An 18,454-nucleotide genomic window follows, 5' to 3' on the forward strand; every position below is an offset into this window, starting at 1 on the left:
ATAAAAACAAAATAACCAGAAACTAATAAAAGGAATATTGCTAATATTTGTTAATATTTATTAGAATTTTATATATTATTAATTTTACTTACACAAAAACCCAAAAATTTGTTTTTTTATTAAAATTTCTTATAAATCATATAAATTAAAAAATATCATTAAAGTTGTACTAAATTTTTTAATATTATATGATTTTTAATTTTAAAAATGAACATCTTAACAAAACAATATAAATAAACTCACTATTGATATAACATTATCAAAAAATGACTTAAAACCTTATATTTAAGTAATTATATAAAAATATATAATATTTTCAAACAAGTCCCCGGTCGGATTTGAACCAACGATCTTAGGATCTGCAATCCCACGCCTTAGCCGCTTGGCCACGGAGACAACATGATAGCTATCTATAAAATCCTATAAATTAGTATCAGATATCGTAAATTTTACAATATTATTTACAATATTATTTAAAATAAAACGTCATAATTATATCATTAATATTAAAATATTTCAACTTTTTAAAAATTCATAAATTTTAAACAAAGATTTGTATTTACAGTATAATGTATAATAAAACTTTATTATTATTTCATTTACAAGATAAAATATAAACTAGAAAATTACAAGTCCATTTTATTTAAAAAAAATTAAATATTTTTACTTAACATATAATTTTATTATTAAAATAAAATACTTTCAAAATAAAATTTATCAAAACTATATAATTTATTTTAACTATACAATATTTTAATTCATCTCTAAATAATATTTTTTTTTAAATGTTTTTTTAAAAATTAATATTTTATATTATTCATAGATTAAACTTCCAAAGATCTATTTTTCGATTAAATAATTTAAAAATTTATAATTCAAACTATTTTAATTAATGTTAGAAAACACAGAAGAAAAAGAAGAAATAGTAAATACACTTAAACAAAAACTTATAGAACATAAGAAATGGGATTCTAAACTAAAAGAATGTAAATATTTCTCTGAAAAACTGAAATCTTAGAAAATAACTAATTAAAACAAGTGCGCAAAACAATTGGAGAACAAAAAAAGACTTATGCAAAAACAGAAGAAGATATTAAAGCATTACAATCAGTTGGTCAAATAATTGGTGAAGTTTTAAAACAACTAGATGAAGGCAAATAACAAAAATACTATATATGTTATTAATATAAACAGAACGTTTTATTGTAAAAGCATCTAGCGGGCCACGATATGTTGTTAGTTGTAGAACGAGTGTGTGTAAAGATAAATTGAAGCAAGGAGTTCGAGTTTCTCTTGATATGACAACTCTTACTATTATGCGTATACTGCCACGTGAAGTAGATCCTCTTGTTTATAACATGTCACTCGAAGATCCCGGAAAAATGAATTTTACTAGCATTGGTGGACTCAATGAACAAATTCGGAAACTAAGAGAAGTTTTTTTCCTACTATCTAATCGAAATTCTGATATATTTAACTTTAGATTATTGAATTACCACTTAAAAACCCAGAACTTTTTCGCAGAGTTGGTATTAAACCACCTAAAGGTGTTTTATTATACGGTCCTCCAGGAACAGGGAAAACATTACTTGCTAGAGCTGTAGCATCATCATTAGGAACAAATTTCTTAAAAGTTGTATCATCAGCTATTGTCGATAAATATATTGGTGAATCATCGCGTTTAATCAGAGAAATGTTTGGATATGCAAAAGAACATGAACCGTGTATTATTTTTATGGATGAAATTGATGCTATTGGCGGTCGTCGGTTTTCAGAAGGTACATCTGCTGATCGAGAAATTCAACGAACTCTTATGGAACTCTTAAATTGCATGGATGGATTCGACTATCTTGGTCGGCTTTCTAAGTTAAAATTGTATATTATTAATATATTCTAGGGCAAACAAAAATAATTATGGCCACTAATCGCCCTGATACTCTTGACCCCGCTTTACTTCGACCTGGTCGTCTTGACCGTAAAATTGAAATACCTCTTCCTAATGAACAAGGACGCTTTGAAATTCTTAAAATTCATGCGCAAAATATTCAAAAACAAGGTGAAATAGACTATGAAGCTATTGTAAAATTATCAGGTACTTTTTTTTTTTTTTTAATTTTTATTTATATAATTTAGATTCTTTTAATGGAGCAGATCTTCGTAATGTCATTACAGAGGCTGGCTTCTTTGCTATTCGTGATGATAGAGACTATGTTGTTCAAAATGATCTTATGAAAGCTGTTCGTAAAGTTGCAGAAGCCAAACGTCTTGAAGACAAATTAGAATATAAAAAAATCTAATATATTCTATCTCTCTAAACATTATATATAATTATTAATTTATAATTATTAATTTAATCTTTGAACCTATAAATATTTATTTCTTAGTTAAAAGACAAAATTACATATAGAAGTCAAAATTGTATTCAGCATAAAACAAAATAATAATATAAAACTATATAATATTTTAAATACATATATGTAGTGAACAAAGAAGCAAAAATATTTATGTTAAATTTTTAATAAAAACCATTATAGATGGTTGTTAACAATATATAAAATCAACATAAAATCAACATAAAACCACGGAAAACTAAATATATTATATATTGGATCTAATATCCATAATTTACCATAAAACTAACCATTTAACAACTCATTTATATTATATTTATATTATATTTATATTATATTTATATCATAGCCAAACCAGTTAAACCTCCAATAAGGAAAGTAAGTGCTCCAAGTTTAAGCATATTCGATGACGAATCTTCGCTAGTTGAATTTTTGGAACCTGAAGAACCATTACCAACTTCAGACGAATTTCCCCCAGAATGCTGAAAAGTAACATTTAGCACGTCAACATTGACAGTGGCATTATTAACACTGTCAGCAATGACAAAAGCAGCTAAAATGGTACAAAAAAACACGTATAAAAATTGCATTTCCGGAATGAAATTTTTCTAAACTATAAAATAATCCTTCAATTTAAAAATTAACCATTCCTATCCGCAAGACATTTATATACTTTTTCATATTAAGTAAAATTCATATAATTAATTAAAAATATATCCTTATTTGGTATTCGTTTTTCTTATTGTAACTTAGTTTCTATCCTTTTTTAGCCAATTCACATTGAAATAATCTAATTAGGATATAATTTCCTAAAATAGAAGATCAATCAAAGAATAGACATTTTATTAATTTCCTATTTAAGCATACCTTTTTAATTTTATATTTTTTCACTTAATTACCCTTAATTTAAAGACTTAATATATGTATTAATATATAAAGACGCATATAGACACATATAACTACTTTATATCATAATAATATCATAATAAAATTCCATTTTTAAAAAATATTTCAAGGAAAATCCCTAAAATTTATCAAAAATAATTGAAAAAACAACTGCTAATTTAATTAACATGAAAATAATCTAGCCTTGGTCTAAATGTTTAACTGGGTGTCCGAATACATTTTTATATGAACCTAAATCCAAGAAAACAAAAACACTTAGGTCTAAAAACCATAAAAATTAAACAATATTTTCTTAGTAAAACCATTTAGACCATATCTGTTATATACATAAATACATTTTTTATACATTTTTTATTATATATCTTTCATATTTTTCAATTCTATATTTTTTCGTAATATTTCATTATTGGTCCAATTACTTTTAATATATTTTTGTGTATCTAACAAAATTTTATAAATTTTGGAATGAATGTTTTTAAAGACCATATAAGAAGCCTTCAAAATTTTCACGTATGCTTTTGTTTTTATTATTTACAATTTTATAGACGTGTTCTTAGAATGAACGATTTATTAATCTTCATTCATTCAAAGGTATCTTAATACTTTTTATCTACAAAACCTTATATATATGCACATAGAATTCCTTGATTTTCGAAGACTTGCATGGCCAAGAGACATTATTGATGTACAGCAGGTAGCTTATCTTTTATATCATACTTTGATATTGTAAATACTATTAATAGCGTATGCGTTGCAACCTTTCTCGGTTTTCATCGAATTATGCAATTTGTTTTGGTCTAATTGTTCTTTATTTCCTACTCACTAATCCATTGTTACTTTTTGTACTTTTATTTACTACAGGAGGTTTCTTTGGAATAAGTCGCCTAAATGGTCAAAATCTTCACATAGGGTCATTTCATTTAACACCCTCACAACTTTATACAGGCATATATTCTTTTTAGTTCCGTGTTTTTCAATAACTTTTAAAGCTTTACTTATTATTACTATCCCTCTTGGCTTTATTGCATCACCTATATCAACAATTCTTTCGATTATTGGCGCTAGTAGTATAATTATTATGAGTCATTCCATTCTTCTTGAACCTCCAATAACATGCACTTTTGAAGATGGTGATGCTTAAAAAAGTAAATGTATAAGTTAATAATTTTTGTATTAAATACCCATATATTAATCAATTATTAGCTAATATTATTATATCCATTATAGTTTATCTTATAAATAGACTCAGTCTATAACATTGAATAAAAACATTATTATAATTCTAGCATATATATATATAACAAGCCGTATAAATATTCATGTTTAGTATCATTTCTATAAATGTAAATAAGAGATAACCTTATAAAACAAAATTTAAAAAGTAAAAAAAATACAAAAAAATAAACAAAAACAAATTTTAACAAAAGTTTGTTTCCTTTGATTCTAAGAATCTCAATATAGTAAAAATTTAAAATTTTAAAATTCTCAACTACTATCATATTCAAAATACGTTTTTTAAAAAATATAAAATAATCGCCATTTATTTTTTTTCTTATTGACCTATAATTCATTAAATTTCATAAATTTTTTAACTTTTAAAAAAACTATAACTTCTATAATTACAAATATAAAAAAAAAAAATCATAATTACTAGTATTTAGATAAAATTTTTAAAAACAATATAAAATGTTTCTTTATTTTACAAAATCAAATCACTTAATTTTTCAAAAAATAAAAATACTAAAAAATAAACATTTATCAAAATATCAAACTTTTAATCGATACATTTTTTGTTAAATTTTAATAAATTAAAAATATTCAAAAAATATGAAAGCTTGCTTATATGGTATTTTTTTGATTCATTCAATTTATATTATGAAAGCGGCTTCTAAGTGGTCTACTGCTGATTATGAAATTTTTGATATTGTATCTGCTTTAGAATCCACAGAAGGAAAAGGAACAACCTTTTATTCTTTTTTAAATCTCAAAAAAGGCCCAGACTCTAAAATTGATGAAATAAATAAAGCATATCGTCAAAAAGCACTAGAACTACAGTAATTTCACCTCTAAAGTTATAAATATTTGAAATACTGTTTATAACTTTTAATTAAAATTATTAATCTAATCTAAATGTTAGCCCAGATAAAATTAAAGATAAGAAATTACACAAGATTTCACAAGAAAGATTTTCCAGGCTCGGATTAATTGCAAATATTCTAAGAGATGATGAAAGGAAAAAAAGATATGATTTTTTCTATAAAAATGGTTTTCCAAAATGGTACAAATCTATATCTATAAAATATATTTTTTTCTTAATTTTTTTTAATTTCAGGAAAGGGAGTGGATATTATTATTCTAGATATCGACCTAGTTTTGGCTTCGTTTTACTAATTCTTCTTATAATCTCATCAGGTTTACAATATATATCTTTAAGATTAAATGCCATGAGGCATAGGAACCGTATAAAATATTATATTTTATCAGCAAGATACGCAGCAAGGGGCCCTAATATTACTTCTCAGCGCAATCCAGGAAGAAGAAAAGTAATAGACCAAGAAACTGGACGTTCATTTATTGTAGAACCTGATAACTCGGTGTATTTTGTTGATACAAATGGATCAAAATGGCATTTGGATATTAATAATGTCCCACCTGCACAACTCAAGAATATTTTCATTTTCGTCTTTCTTAGATTTCTTTGGAAACATAGTTTTAAAAGACTTTACCATATACTTTTACAAAAACCAGAACATACATCTAAACCTAATAACAAAATACAACAAATGTAAATAATACAAAGACATAAAATATTTAAGATTGTAATACATAATATTATATTTAGATAAAACATATAAGATTGCAGTTTAGTTTTCCAAGCTTTTAATAAATTTATTTCATTTAATAATTAAAAATAGCATATATTTACTTAATTCGCAAGTATTATTACATATTCTTAAATACCATGTATAATATATACAATTAAGAATTGAGCTTTTTTCAATCTAAATCTATCTTGAAAAAAACTCACCCATCTCTAATTGCTCATTCTAATGAATGTTATATCTCCAATCATACTACGGCCACAACTCTCCTTAGTCTAATATACATCTTAATATATCAAACTTCAAGAGGGTGCTTTTTTCAGATTGTTTTATTTTAAACGTTAGTTTTTTTTCTAAAATTTCCGAGTTTTTTAAAAATATTAGTTATCGAAATATTTAAACTCATTCTCAAAAAAAATTAATGATAAAACAAACAAAATTGGGTATAAAAAATATCATTTGTTTTTCTTAAATAACTTATACTTTAGCCATTTTAAGTGTTTATGATAAAACAGGACTTTTAGATCTTGTTAAAGAATTAGTACAGCATGTATATTTAAATAACTTTATAAAACATACTAAATCTTCTTAGAATGTCAAATTATTGGGTACAGGTGGTACATCGAAAATGGTACGCGAAGCAGGATATGATATTAGGTAATATCGTAAATAGATTTAAAAAACATTATTTAGTAAATTATAATAAGTGAAATAAGCTCAGTAACCAATGAACCAGAAATTCTTGGAGGACGAGTAAAAACACTTCACCCATCTATACATGGAGGTATTTTTGTAATAAAATGAAACTTCCTACTATATATTCAAGGCATTCTTGCACGTGATCTTGATTCAGACAAAAAAGAATTAGAATATCTTAATATTAATAAAATCGACTATGTTATATGTAACTTGTATCCGTTTAAGGAAACAATTTCGAAAGAAAACGTGACAATTGAAAAAGCAGTAGAAGAAATTGACATTGGTGGAGTAACGTTACTCAGAGCGGCAGCTAAAAATCATATTAGAGTTACAGTATTAAGTGACCCACATGATTACCACTACTTCATAGAGGAATTGAAAAAAGGAAAAATTTCTCAAAAATCTCGTAATAAATTTGCATTAAAGGTATAAAACTATATATTCGTAATTATTTTAATATAAAAAATACATAGGCCTTTTCTTATACATCAGAATACGATACTGCTATTTTTGATTATTTTAGAAAACAGTATGCATCTAGTCAGATGCAATTATCTCTTCGCTATGGAACAAACCCATATCAAACACATGCTCAAGCATTTGTTCAATCCGGGAACATCCCTTTTAAAGGTTTTTAATAATATATATAATAAGTGTGTCTAATATTTCTTTAGTGCTTTGTGGATCTCCAGGATATATAAATCTTCTTGATGCATTAAATTCATGGCCTCTTGTAAAAGAAATGAATGAGGCCCTTAATTTACCAGCAGCAGCATCATTTAAACATGTGTCTCCTGCGGGAGCTGCTGTAGGTCTAATGCTTTCTGAGATAGAAAAAAAAGTATATTTTGTTGAAGATATACCAAATCTGTCATCTTTAGCATGCGCTTATGCTCGAGCAAGGGGTATTTTAACTACTAATTTTATTTGCCAGTTAAAATTATATAGGAGCAGATAGAATGAGTAGTTTTGGAGACTGGATTGCTTTATCAAACAAAGTGGATTTACCAACAGCCAAAATAATTTCTAGAGAAGTGTCCGATGGAATTATTGCACCAGGTTATGAAGAAGAAGCCTTAGAAATTCTTAAAAAAAAAAAGAATGGAAAATATTGTATATTGCAAATGGACAATGATTACGAGCCCCCATCAATTGAAACTCGTCAAGTTTATGGAATATCATTACAACAGCACCGTAATAATATTAAAATTAACAATCAAACATTTAAAAATATTATAAGCAAGAACAAAATACTCCCTAAAGAAGCTCTAGTTGATTTGGTTGTTGCTACAATTACTTTAAAGTATACTCAAAGTAATTCAGTTAGTTATGCGAAAAATGGAATGATTATAGGTTTGGGTGCAGGCCAACAAAGTAGAATCCATTGCAGCAGATTAGCAGGAGCTAAAGTTGAGAACTGGTATTATCATAATTCTTTATTTTAAATAAATAACATAATCAAAGGTGGCTAAGACACCATCCTAAAATTCTTAAATTTGATTTTCTTTCACATATAAAACGTCCAGAAAAATCAAATGCTATAGATCTTTATATTCTAAATAAAATTCCAAATTCTGGATTAGAAAAAAAACAATGGGAATCATTATTTGCAACAATACCAGAACCATTATTAGACAAAGAAAAATCAGAATTTATGGAAAAACTAACCAATATTACATGTGCAAGTGACGGTTTCTTCCCAGTAAAAATCTTTAAGAAATATCATACTAATCTATTAACTAATTCTTTAGTTTCCAGATAATATCAGTGAACTTGCTAAACATAACGTCAGGTATGTAAGCGCACCTACTGGTAGCATTAAAGATAAGGAAATACTTGAAACAGCAAACGAGTTCGGGATGGTTTTCATTGACACAAAGTTCCTTACATTTAATTTGTATTTCATAATTCTAATATGCATAGTCTTCGGCTTTTCCATCATTAATACAATTCTTAATTATATTTGTATACTATTTCTTAATACTTATTTTATAATATATTTTAAAAATATAGCATAAAATTCCTATATTATTAAAAACAAGAATTATTAATAAATCTTAATGATCGTCAAGACAATTAAGCACGTTCGAATCTTCATGATCATGCATTTATATATATTTCACTCTAAAGACTAGTCGGAATTAAGTTATCTCCAAAGTAGGAGTGCTGCACATTGCACTTAAAGACATTATTGCATCTAATCCTCGCAACTGACCTCTCAAAGCTATATAACTATATAAAGTTCAAGCTGTATCTTTCTAATGCAGTTGCAAGCACATACTAGCGCTAGGTTCTTCACGAACAATAATTGAGGATGATTCTCCGACCTTAACCCTTCGTTTTTATATGTTTTTCCTTAAAACATCGTATGTTAACGAAGAAGTGCAGCGTTAAAGAGTGTCATATCACATAAATACACAAGTCAAACGATTCTGTAGAAAAACATGCTTATTCCTCCCTACGATCAAATTTAAAGAACTATCTATAATTTTTTAAAAATCTAATACTCACATAATTTTTTATATTAAAATGACACAAACTTTGTAATAAAAACAAATATTTATCCTTAAACTAGAAAATATAGATCATGTATTTAAAACTAAGACGTATTTAGGTATCCTAATATATCTTTTTTTATAACTTATACTTTTTTTTAATTTTTTAAATCGAAACGAATTTTTTAAACATAAAACATTAGCAAAAAAATTATATAATAAAAACTAAAATATATTTTAATGGTTTAGATACCTCTAACCTTAATTAATATTACCTAACATTCTAATTTTTTAGACATCTATAGGTGATCATGTTAATTGAAACAAAATTAAATAATTCCTGATTATTTAAAAGGAACAGGATACGATTTAAGTAATTCAACTTTTAGCCCAGACGGACGAATATTTCAAGTAGAGTATGCATGTAAAGCTATAGAAAACTCAGGGTATTGTTTTAAAGTCCACAAATAATTTTAATTACTGAAATTAAACTCAGAACAGCTCTAGGAATTAAAGTGAAAGATGGAGTTGTTTTAGCTGTTGAACATTTAATACAGTCCAAATTACTTATCCCAGGGTCCAATAAAAGAATTTATACTGTTGACGAGCACATTGGAGTTGTTAGTATCTTTATATTTACCTATTATTAAAACTTAATATCTACTTTTAAAGGCAATAGCAGGTTTAAATACAGATGGAAAACATTTTATCGACCGTGCCAGAGAAGAAGCAAGAAACTGGAGAGATATATATAGAACACCTATTTTATCATCTGTATCATATTCTTTTACTATAGCGATTTAAACTAATATACTAGTCTTTAACCGATCGTATGGCAAATTACATGCAATTATATACTCTTTATTCATCAGTAAGGCCTTTTGGAACATCTTGTATTATTGCATCTATAGAAGACAATATTCCAAAACTTTATATGATTGAACCAAGTGGAAGCTATTGGGTAATTTTCTTAAAGTAATTTTCATAAATTTAATTTAAATTCAGGGTTATAGTGGTATTGCAATAGGAAAATCCCATTGCGAAATAAAAAATGAAATTGAAAAACTAAAACTAGACGAAATGTCTCTTTATGATGCTGTAAAAGCAGCCATCGAAATGTATAAATCTTAAAACTATAAAAAAATATACTAAAATGCATAGTATTCGTTCTACTCATAATGATTCAAAAGAAAAAGAATATGAAATAGAAGTATCGTGGATTAGTCTTTCAAAGACAGAAGGTAAACATCAACTAGTTCCAAAAAGTTTTATAAATTCTATAATAACAGAACTTAAAAACTCAGAAGAAATGATTGAAGATTAATTAAGAGCCATTAAATATATTTTATTTTTAATATATAACTTATGAAAATAATAAATTAAAGGATCCAATTTTTGCTTTTAAAAACCCTAATTTTTCTAAAAATAACTAATTATACTAACATTTTTAAATATTGAAAAATATAAAATTTAAATCAAAACAACAGCTTTTCCAAGAATTTATAAATATATCTCTTAAAATCAATAGCATATCTCTCCTAGAAGCTAAATATAGCATTTATAAATTTATAAATACTATTTTCTACCCAAAAAATGTCAGAAAATAACACAAATTCAATTTTTTATAATAAAAAGAAATACTTTTTCCTTAAATTTTTACAAAAGAAATCATGGCGTTATAAAAAATATATTTGGATATTATTAAGCAGTATTCTACTTATATTTTTTATAATTAAAAATAGAAGCACTAGTCCAACATTAACATGGAAACATGATGAACTAAAAAAAAATGACACTATTTGGGAGATAAGACAAAGCCAAGTTAAAGATGCTTTTTTACATAGCTGGAATGGATATAAGAAAAATGGATGGGGAAAAGATAAATATAGTCCAGTTTCAAGTAACATTAGTATTTTTTAATTATTATATTAATGAATTTCTTAGAAACAGGATTTAATAATATTTTATCTGGTGGATCTGGGTGGATTATTGTAGACAGCTTAGATACTTTATATATCATGGGATTAAATAAAGAATTGAGAAATGCAAGAAACTGGATTGCATCTTCATTAAATTTTGATCAAGATGAATACATTAGTACATTTGAAGCAACTATCCGCATGCTTGGTGGACTTCTTTCTGCATATTTTCTAACCAAAGATAATCTTTATCTTACTAAAGCGACAGACTTATCTAATCGATTGTTAAATGCTTTCAATTCATCCAGTGGTATTCCCTATTCTAGTGTTAACCTACATAGTGGAGATGGATATGTTTATGGAGGAAATGGCTGTGCTTCTACAGCAGAGGCAGCTACTTTACAACTAGAATTTAAATATATTTCATTCTTAATAAAAAGCGAAGAACATTGGAAAAAAGCCGAAAAAGTCATGAGGATTATTAAAGATAACAATGTAAAAGATGGGCTTGTGTCGATTTTTATTAAGTATATTATTTTCTTCTTGTATTTACATAAATTGATTTATCAAGTGTCACAGATGGGAAATTCCGAAATAATTATATAACCCTTGGATCTAGAGGGGATTCATATTATGAATATTTAATTAAGCAATATTTATTGACAAAAAAAAGGGAAAAAATATATCTGAAAATGTTTGAAGAAGCAGTTGAAGGGATTAAAAAACATATGGTAAAATACTCTAAACCATCAGGATTCACATTTGTTGCAGAACTACCTAATGGTATTGATAATAATGCATCATTTAGAATGGAACATCTTGCATGTTTTTTAGGAGGCACACTTGCTTTAGGAGCAAAAGAAGGATTGAATCTTGAAACAGAAGAAAAAAAATTAATAGAAAAATATAAAGATACTTTAAAACTTGCAGAAGAATTAACTCGAACATGCTATGAAATGTATAACGCAACAGTATCTAAAATTTCCCCAGAAACTGTATATTTTAATCTTGACGACAAAAATGATAAAGATATTTTAATTCGTGATCAAGATGCATATAATCTGCAGCGCCCTGAAACAGCGGAAAGTCTTTTTATCCTATGGAGAATTACTAAAAATCAAATTTATCGAGAATGGGGATGGTCGATTTTTGAAGCATTCAGAAATCACTCCAAAGTAGAAGGAGGATATACATCACTAAAAAACGTTTTAGTAGATCCACCTACACTGGGAGATGACATGGAAAGTTTTTGGCTGGTAAATCCTTTATAGTACGTTATTTAATATTCAATATTATTTAGGCGGAAACTCTAAAATGGCTTTATTTATTGTTCAGTCCTGATAATGTTCTTCCTTTAGATGATATTGTTTTTAATACAGAAGCTCATCCTTTCCCTAGATTTGATTTAGAATCATTAGGATTTAATGCTGGTTGGACCCAAGAATGATTTACAAATATAATCTTTCAATATTTTTTAACTGTTTTCTCCATCTGATACCACAAATATCTAATATTATAGACTAATGAATTATTACAAATATTCCAGCAATAAACTTCTAAAAATGCACGAAGATAGTAAAGTATAGACATTTTCATTCTAAAAATAAAAAGTATTCATAATTCTATATACTATATTTCTAAAAAATACAAAAATCAATGTCAATTCTATACACAACTCTAAAAAATAGGAATATTCATATCAAGTTTCATATATATTTATATCTCGACAAAAACATTTACATAAATTACTCTTATTAATCAATAGGCCGTCCGAACCATGGAGTCCAACGCTGATCAACTAAACGTATGCGTCGATCAACCAAACGTACACGTTTTGAATTATCATCAGACAATTTATAACTATTTTCCTAAACTCTCAGTATTAAAGTAATTCTATTTAAAAACTTACATATTCATATAAAGATGGGTCTATATTTAAAGCAAAAACACTTAAACCAAATAATCCCATAAAAAATGCCTCAATAAAACGCATTTTGTCGATCACTTAAGACAATAGTAAACAATAGTAAAAATAAAATAATTGTATATATATAATCAAAATTGCAGAAGCAAATTCTTAATTTCCATAAAAACGAAGAAGGCCTATTTTATATTTTCATTTCTTTGCTTTCCTTTGCTTAAACATTACCAATTTCTTTCAACTTAAAAAACTTTTTTAAACCCCTCATCTTTAATTTTTTTAACTTATTCAAACTATTCAAGTTAGACAATATTAAATTGATCGTTATTCAATGTACACATTCGGAAATTTTAATATAAAATTAAGGTCTTAAAAAACTAACTTTTTATCGAAACCAAGCATAGTTCAAAAATATAATAAATTAATCTTCATTACTAAAAACAATGAATTTGCAAAAAACATCAAGTGCATAATGTACCTATGCATATATGCATATTCTATAAAATAGCTTATTTTTTTCTTTATTATATGTACATACATATCATTTTACAGATCTTCATCACTAGCATAAGCTACAAGTCTCGAGGAATTGTCTACATTAGAATCAAATGATTGTACCGTATATACATTATCAAGCGATCTAAGCGTATCTAATGTTGTACTTGAAAATATCTCATTTGCTTCGGTATCAAAGACTTCTTGTATAGTTAATGGATCAAAAGAAGGCTCATTTTTTTCAGTTTTAGTAGAGTTTTGTAATGTTTTTATTGCAGGATTCACTGCACTTGCGCATCTTGCATACCATATATCATCCGGAACATCATAGCCATCTAAACCAAAATCATCACGCTTAATTTTTTTGCCTCGTCCTTCAAGTTCAGCAATAAAATTTTTAGGAAGAGCACGACGAATAGCTTCCGCTGCCTGTTCCTCAACCCTTTTAGCATCACGCGCCTGAGAGACTGGATTAGGATCTTGTGTGGCCCAACGCACATTTAACACTTCATTATTTTCAAGTGACTGATGTGCCATTGCTTCTTTGGCAAATTGGGCATTTGCTTCATTGACATAAGTAATAAATGCAACTCCTCTTGAATTAAGTACCCGAACTAAAAACATTAAAAAAGCATCATCCTAACATGTTATGCTTACTTCGTTCAACTTCTCCCCATTCAGAAAAATGACGTGCAACAATTTCTTCAATATCATCTGTTACATGAATACGTCCACAATATAGTGTATGATTCTGTCGCATAAAACTACCAACACCCCCCATATCATCCCTATAATCCGAATGTTTATCTCTGCCAAAACAATCAACATTAGGTGAATATATATCATGAACATTTGGTAAACGATGTAAAAATGTACAATCTGGCCCATCACTGCAACTCCCTCTCGCAAAAAACAAACAAAAATAAGCACCCTTTATTTTATCTCCTTTAGTATATCCCGAATCCCGTTTAATGTTACACCTTGTTTCACTTTTATTCTTATTTATATATTTATCCTCTTTATCACCGCCTGCCCATTTTCCATACCAAATCTAAAAAAAACTCAAAAGAAGTATAAAAATAATTAAGCCTACATTAAAAACCTGCCCTGTCTGCGGTGGCATCAATTCTCCTGTTTTTTCACGACCCTCTACTTGACGACGTGCTGGTCTTCGTTTCCGCTTTTTTTCAACACCTACTTTTTCTTGTTCAAGATTTAAAGAAGCATTGTCAATGTCTTCTATAGTAGACAACTGATCCATTGCTTTTATAATCAAAATAAAAAAAGCTTTTAACCTCTTAATTTCTAAATGTAAACTATAAAAACCTAAACCAAAATATAAAAAAATCACAAAATCACGATTCTCCCTAAAAATATTAGGTACAGATAAGAGTAATATACATCCTTCAAAAAATACTTATAATACAATGTTACTTATTGAATAATTATATATTTTAATTATATATTTAATTATATATTTATAATTTTAAATAAAATCCAGTCACAACGTCGATGAAAAACATTTCAAAAAGATGACAATAAAACCTCATTTGACTGAATATCAGGTAATAATAGCACCAGAAGAAGGTATTTTAGTGTTTAAGAACGTAATAGATCATTGGAAGGCGACTTCCAAGCGAAAAAGAACCAACACCAAAGCTATATCGTATGAAAATCTTTGCCCCAAATACAGTTGTAGCAAAATCTCGATTTTGGTATTTTTTAAGAAAACTCCGTAAAATTAAGAAGGCAGCAGGAGAAATTGTTTCTTTGAATGTGGTATATACCTTTTTTTTTAGTTTTTACATATATTAACCAAAAAGATTCATGAACGCCGACCTTTTAAAGTAAAAAATTTTGGGATTTGGCTTCGCTTTGAATCACGCTCAGGAATACATAATATGTACAAGGAATATAGAGAAGCTTCTCGTGCAGCAGCAGTGGAAGCTCTTTATCGAGATATGGCATCGCGACATCGCTCACGCTTTCGATCTATTCATGTATAATTCAACTTAGCTTTTATTATTTCCTTTTAACATGTTTTTTAGATTCTTCGTGTTGTTGAACTAGAAAAAACCAGTGATATAAAACGACCATGTGTTCGTCAATTTATCAATTCAAAAATTAAGTTTCCATTACCTCATCGCTATCCTAAGTCCTTTATTAAAAGGAAAGTGTTTATGGCTAAAAGGCCATCAACATTTTACTAGGCAAGTTTTATATTACATAGATTAAGAATATATTGTTGCTTTTCTATACTTAAATAATAAAATTTATTTATATTATATTGATTAAGAATATTTTCATCTTTCTAATATATTTTATCTTTCTATTCTCTTCTATTCTTGGAAATTACAAAAGAAATTAACTCTTAAAACTTTTCTAAGAGTTAAAATATTATCAAATATTTATTAAATCGAAATATGCCAAAAAATAATTTTACACTTATAAACTTAAAATTTTTAAAGTATAAATAAAACAACTTTCAAAATATTTTAAAATTTGTTCTGATAAAATGTCTGCATGAAAAAATTCTACTATTACATTCAATAAATAAAAATCATATACAACTGTATCAAAAAATCAATTTTAAAATTCAACTATTAAAAACAAAAAATAGACTAATAAAATCGATAATATTTCAAATAAATTCAAAAAAAAACTTTATATAAGAAATCAATGTATTATTTCAAACATTCTCAATATATATATATTTTAAACATTTATAACGATCGACATATTAGCATGTTAATAACATAAATGAAAACATTTTATCACAAATTAATATTTTAAGAATAAATAAAAAATAACCATCATTTTTGTCACAAATTATTAAAAACAATCTAATAACAATATTATACAAGATGAATATTCATAAATCCCAAAATAATAACAAGTCATATATTTTCATAATCAATTCCAATATAATCCATAAATTAATTTATTATAAACACTTTTAAATAAAAAAAAAAAAAACTTACTAAATATTTCAAATAAAACCTTGCTACTGAAACGAAAAGACATTCGATTTATTTTTTAACTCATATTCATCAATTTTAAATAGAAGCAGATGTCAATCAAAAATCAAAATTTTCTCTTCATACATTTCTTTCATATCCATATAACGTATCCATCTAGACTTTGGTGATACAATCTTTAACTTTTCGAATGAAGAAAGTCGCTTAGAAACAAAGAAACATTAATTTTTCCAAACTTATAAAAATTTAAAAACTTTCTCCAAAGTTCACATTCATTAATTGCACTCCTTTTAGCATCTAAAACTTCTAAAAATTCATCTTCTACATTTACCAACATATCATCAATTTCATCATCATCAGAACTTTCTGAAGCATCTACAGACAAATCATCATAATTATCATTAAAAACAGCATTCTTTTGAACACTACTTAACAAAGACGATTTTAAAAGATTAGGATCGTCTAAGTTCTCTATAGTATTTTCACTATTATTAGCTTGAAAACAATCTGTTATAGAAAACGCTGTAGAAAAGTTATTCTCAAAATCAATATGTTTATTCTTAATAGAAGAAAAACTGTCATACAAGGATACTTCTTTCCCACGTCTTCGAAGAGTACTTAAAGGAATCCTAGAAAGTTTATTCTCTACTTGATCAAAATTTAACTTTTGACCATTTTCATCTAATACAGTCATTTTAATTCTCCTTGGAAGATTAAGCCAATAACTATCAGAATTCCTATTAAGCCTAAGAATATCCACAGCCATTTGTACGTCTTTTGAACGTACAACATATCGAGAATGAAAATTAGACGAACTTTCTGCACGAAGCCTAGAAAGAGCTATAAAATATACTGTTTGTACTAGTCGTCTTGTTAACCTTCGCGCAAGCTCATACATATGCATTAAAGTTGTTCTATATAATACAATTTCTTTCGAAGGAGAGTCTATATCTCTATTAAAAAACAATCTATCAAAATATTACAAATAATTATAAAAAACAATAAACCTTACTTTTCTGACAACTCAATAAATGACTTTGGACGCAAAAAACATATTTCAGGAGAAACTTCAAATAAAGGTTCTTGAATTGAAATAAATGACTCATTAACAAAATTCCATGCCATCTCTATTTCATGAGTTTTTCTATTCTCCAAAAAAGACCATTCTGGACCCCATGTTACTTTCTCTTGCCGTTCCTGAAGCTTATCAGTCCACTTTTGTATTTTTTTAGCTTCTTGCTCTTCAACATTAATCCATTTATCACTCATTTCCATTGCAGCAGGAATATGCCGAAGACTAACTTCTTCACCAGATTTTCTATTAGAAAGACGAAGCATTTGAGATTCTTCTTCCAAAATATTCATATACCCTATGACTTGCATAACACTTTTGCTACCTACATCTCTTGCAATATCTTCGGGATTATGACGACTTCTACGAGATAAACTCTTAAAAAATTTTTCTTTTTCAAGAGAAGACCACATATTACCACAAACTATTGATGGGTCCAAATCATTCTTAGTTATTTCTAGATCCACATCCGCTGCTGTTTCTCTAATCACCTGATTCAGAAGCTGCAAATATACAAAATTAAATGGTCTAGAAACTAAGAAACGACGCTTTAGACGAAATCTACGAAGCATAAATATACGACGAACCAATCCTTTAAGTCGTAATAGTGCATCAGTCTTTTTTTGATAATCCATAGATTTATCAGAAATCAATACTTTTTCATTTTCACAGAATTTTTTATTAAAAAAAATAGACTCTTCATCCATATCATACTCTAATGCTAAATATAAAGAAATCCAGTACTTTTTAACAACACCATCTTCATTTTTTTAAATTAACTGAATTTATCAGTTTT

General features: G+C 26.9%; 11 protein-coding genes and 1 non-coding gene across 12 annotated transcripts; 7 read left to right on the top strand and 5 right to left on the bottom strand.

Moving 5' to 3' along the window:
- Positions 1-323: 323 nt before the first annotated feature.
- On the bottom strand, positions 324-396 carry T551_05035. Its single transcript has one exon. It is a non-coding gene; the product is annotated as a tRNA-Cys (tRNA).
- A 496-nt stretch (positions 397-892) lies between these two features.
- T551_02631 (26S protease regulatory subunit 10B) lies at positions 893-2,297 on the top strand (the record flags this gene model as incomplete). The annotated part of the gene is made up of 6 exons (XM_018374894.1): positions 893-986; positions 1,040-1,153; positions 1,195-1,436; positions 1,484-1,853; positions 1,898-2,092; positions 2,134-2,297. The coding sequence occupies 6 exons, from the start codon at positions 893-895 to the stop codon at positions 2,295-2,297; spliced, it is 1,179 nt and encodes a 392-aa protein (XP_018228774.1).
- Positions 2,298-2,689: 392 nt separating this feature from the next.
- On the bottom strand, positions 2,690-3,032 carry T551_02632 (uncharacterized protein; the record flags this gene model as incomplete). The annotated part of the gene is made up of 2 exons (XM_018374895.1): positions 2,690-2,959; positions 2,997-3,032. 2 exons carry the CDS (start codon positions 3,030-3,032, stop codon positions 2,690-2,692), a joined length of 306 nt encoding a protein of 101 aa, XP_018228775.1.
- Positions 3,033-3,722: 690 nt separating this feature from the next.
- T551_02633 (uncharacterized protein) lies at positions 3,723-4,398 on the top strand (the record flags this gene model as incomplete). Its single annotated transcript, XM_018374896.1, has 5 exons — positions 3,723-3,767; positions 3,815-3,848; positions 3,896-3,951; positions 4,001-4,167; positions 4,203-4,398. 5 exons carry the CDS (start codon positions 3,723-3,725, stop codon positions 4,396-4,398), a joined length of 498 nt encoding a protein of 165 aa, XP_018228776.1.
- A 734-nt stretch (positions 4,399-5,132) lies between these two features.
- T551_02634 (uncharacterized protein) lies at positions 5,133-6,046 on the top strand (the record flags this gene model as incomplete). Its single annotated transcript, XM_018374897.1, has 3 exons — positions 5,133-5,311; positions 5,395-5,535; positions 5,590-6,046. The coding sequence occupies 3 exons, from the start codon at positions 5,133-5,135 to the stop codon at positions 6,044-6,046; spliced, it is 777 nt and encodes a 258-aa protein (XP_018228777.1).
- A 454-nt stretch (positions 6,047-6,500) lies between these two features.
- Positions 6,501-8,723, top strand: T551_02635 (phosphoribosylaminoimidazolecarboxamide formyltransferase/IMP cyclohydrolase; the record flags this gene model as incomplete). The annotated part of the gene is made up of 11 exons (XM_018374898.1): positions 6,501-6,522; positions 6,568-6,629; positions 6,672-6,736; positions 6,787-6,863; positions 6,906-7,204; positions 7,252-7,408; positions 7,453-7,683; positions 7,727-8,198; positions 8,243-8,480; positions 8,530-8,657; positions 8,702-8,723. The coding sequence occupies 11 exons, from the start codon at positions 6,501-6,503 to the stop codon at positions 8,721-8,723; spliced, it is 1,773 nt and encodes a 590-aa protein (XP_018228778.1).
- A 790-nt stretch (positions 8,724-9,513) lies between these two features.
- Positions 9,514-10,597, top strand: T551_02636 (proteasome core particle subunit alpha 7; the record flags this gene model as incomplete). The annotated part of the gene is made up of 8 exons (XM_018374899.1): positions 9,514-9,516; positions 9,569-9,578; positions 9,629-9,719; positions 9,770-9,893; positions 9,946-10,047; positions 10,091-10,234; positions 10,279-10,391; positions 10,435-10,597. The coding sequence occupies 8 exons, from the start codon at positions 9,514-9,516 to the stop codon at positions 10,595-10,597; spliced, it is 750 nt and encodes a 249-aa protein (XP_018228779.1).
- Positions 10,598-10,866: 269 nt separating this feature from the next.
- On the top strand, positions 10,867-12,639 carry T551_02637 (uncharacterized protein; the record flags this gene model as incomplete). Its single annotated transcript, XM_018374900.1, has 4 exons — positions 10,867-11,173; positions 11,218-11,719; positions 11,764-12,448; positions 12,493-12,639. The coding sequence occupies 4 exons, from the start codon at positions 10,867-10,869 to the stop codon at positions 12,637-12,639; spliced, it is 1,641 nt and encodes a 546-aa protein (XP_018228780.1).
- Positions 12,640-12,946: 307 nt separating this feature from the next.
- T551_02638 (uncharacterized protein) lies at positions 12,947-13,161 on the bottom strand (the record flags this gene model as incomplete). Its single annotated transcript, XM_018374901.1, has 2 exons — positions 12,947-13,060; positions 13,102-13,161. 2 exons carry the CDS (start codon positions 13,159-13,161, stop codon positions 12,947-12,949), a joined length of 174 nt encoding a protein of 57 aa, XP_018228781.1.
- Positions 13,162-13,659: 498 nt separating this feature from the next.
- On the bottom strand, positions 13,660-14,869 carry T551_02639 (uncharacterized protein; the record flags this gene model as incomplete). Its single annotated transcript, XM_018374902.1, has 3 exons — positions 13,660-14,222; positions 14,266-14,659; positions 14,702-14,869. The coding sequence occupies 3 exons, from the start codon at positions 14,867-14,869 to the stop codon at positions 13,660-13,662; spliced, it is 1,125 nt and encodes a 374-aa protein (XP_018228782.1).
- Positions 14,870-15,140: 271 nt separating this feature from the next.
- T551_02640 (uncharacterized protein) lies at positions 15,141-15,818 on the top strand (the record flags this gene model as incomplete). Its single annotated transcript, XM_018374903.1, has 4 exons — positions 15,141-15,173; positions 15,223-15,387; positions 15,432-15,608; positions 15,657-15,818. 4 exons carry the CDS (start codon positions 15,141-15,143, stop codon positions 15,816-15,818), a joined length of 537 nt encoding a protein of 178 aa, XP_018228783.1.
- An 863-nt stretch (positions 15,819-16,681) lies between these two features.
- On the bottom strand, positions 16,682-18,365 carry T551_02641 (uncharacterized protein; the record flags this gene model as incomplete). The annotated part of the gene is made up of 3 exons (XM_018374904.1): positions 16,682-16,762; positions 16,807-17,554; positions 17,599-18,365. The coding sequence occupies 3 exons, from the start codon at positions 18,363-18,365 to the stop codon at positions 16,682-16,684; spliced, it is 1,596 nt and encodes a 531-aa protein (XP_018228784.1).
- Positions 18,366-18,454: the final 89 nt, after the last annotated feature.

The sequence above is a fragment of the Pneumocystis jirovecii genome (genome assembly GCF_001477535.1).
Source record: "Pneumocystis jirovecii RU7 chromosome Unknown supercont1.12, whole genome shotgun sequence".
In the NCBI taxonomy this organism is placed as follows: Eukaryota; Fungi; Ascomycota; class Pneumocystomycetes; order Pneumocystales; family Pneumocystaceae; genus Pneumocystis; species Pneumocystis jirovecii.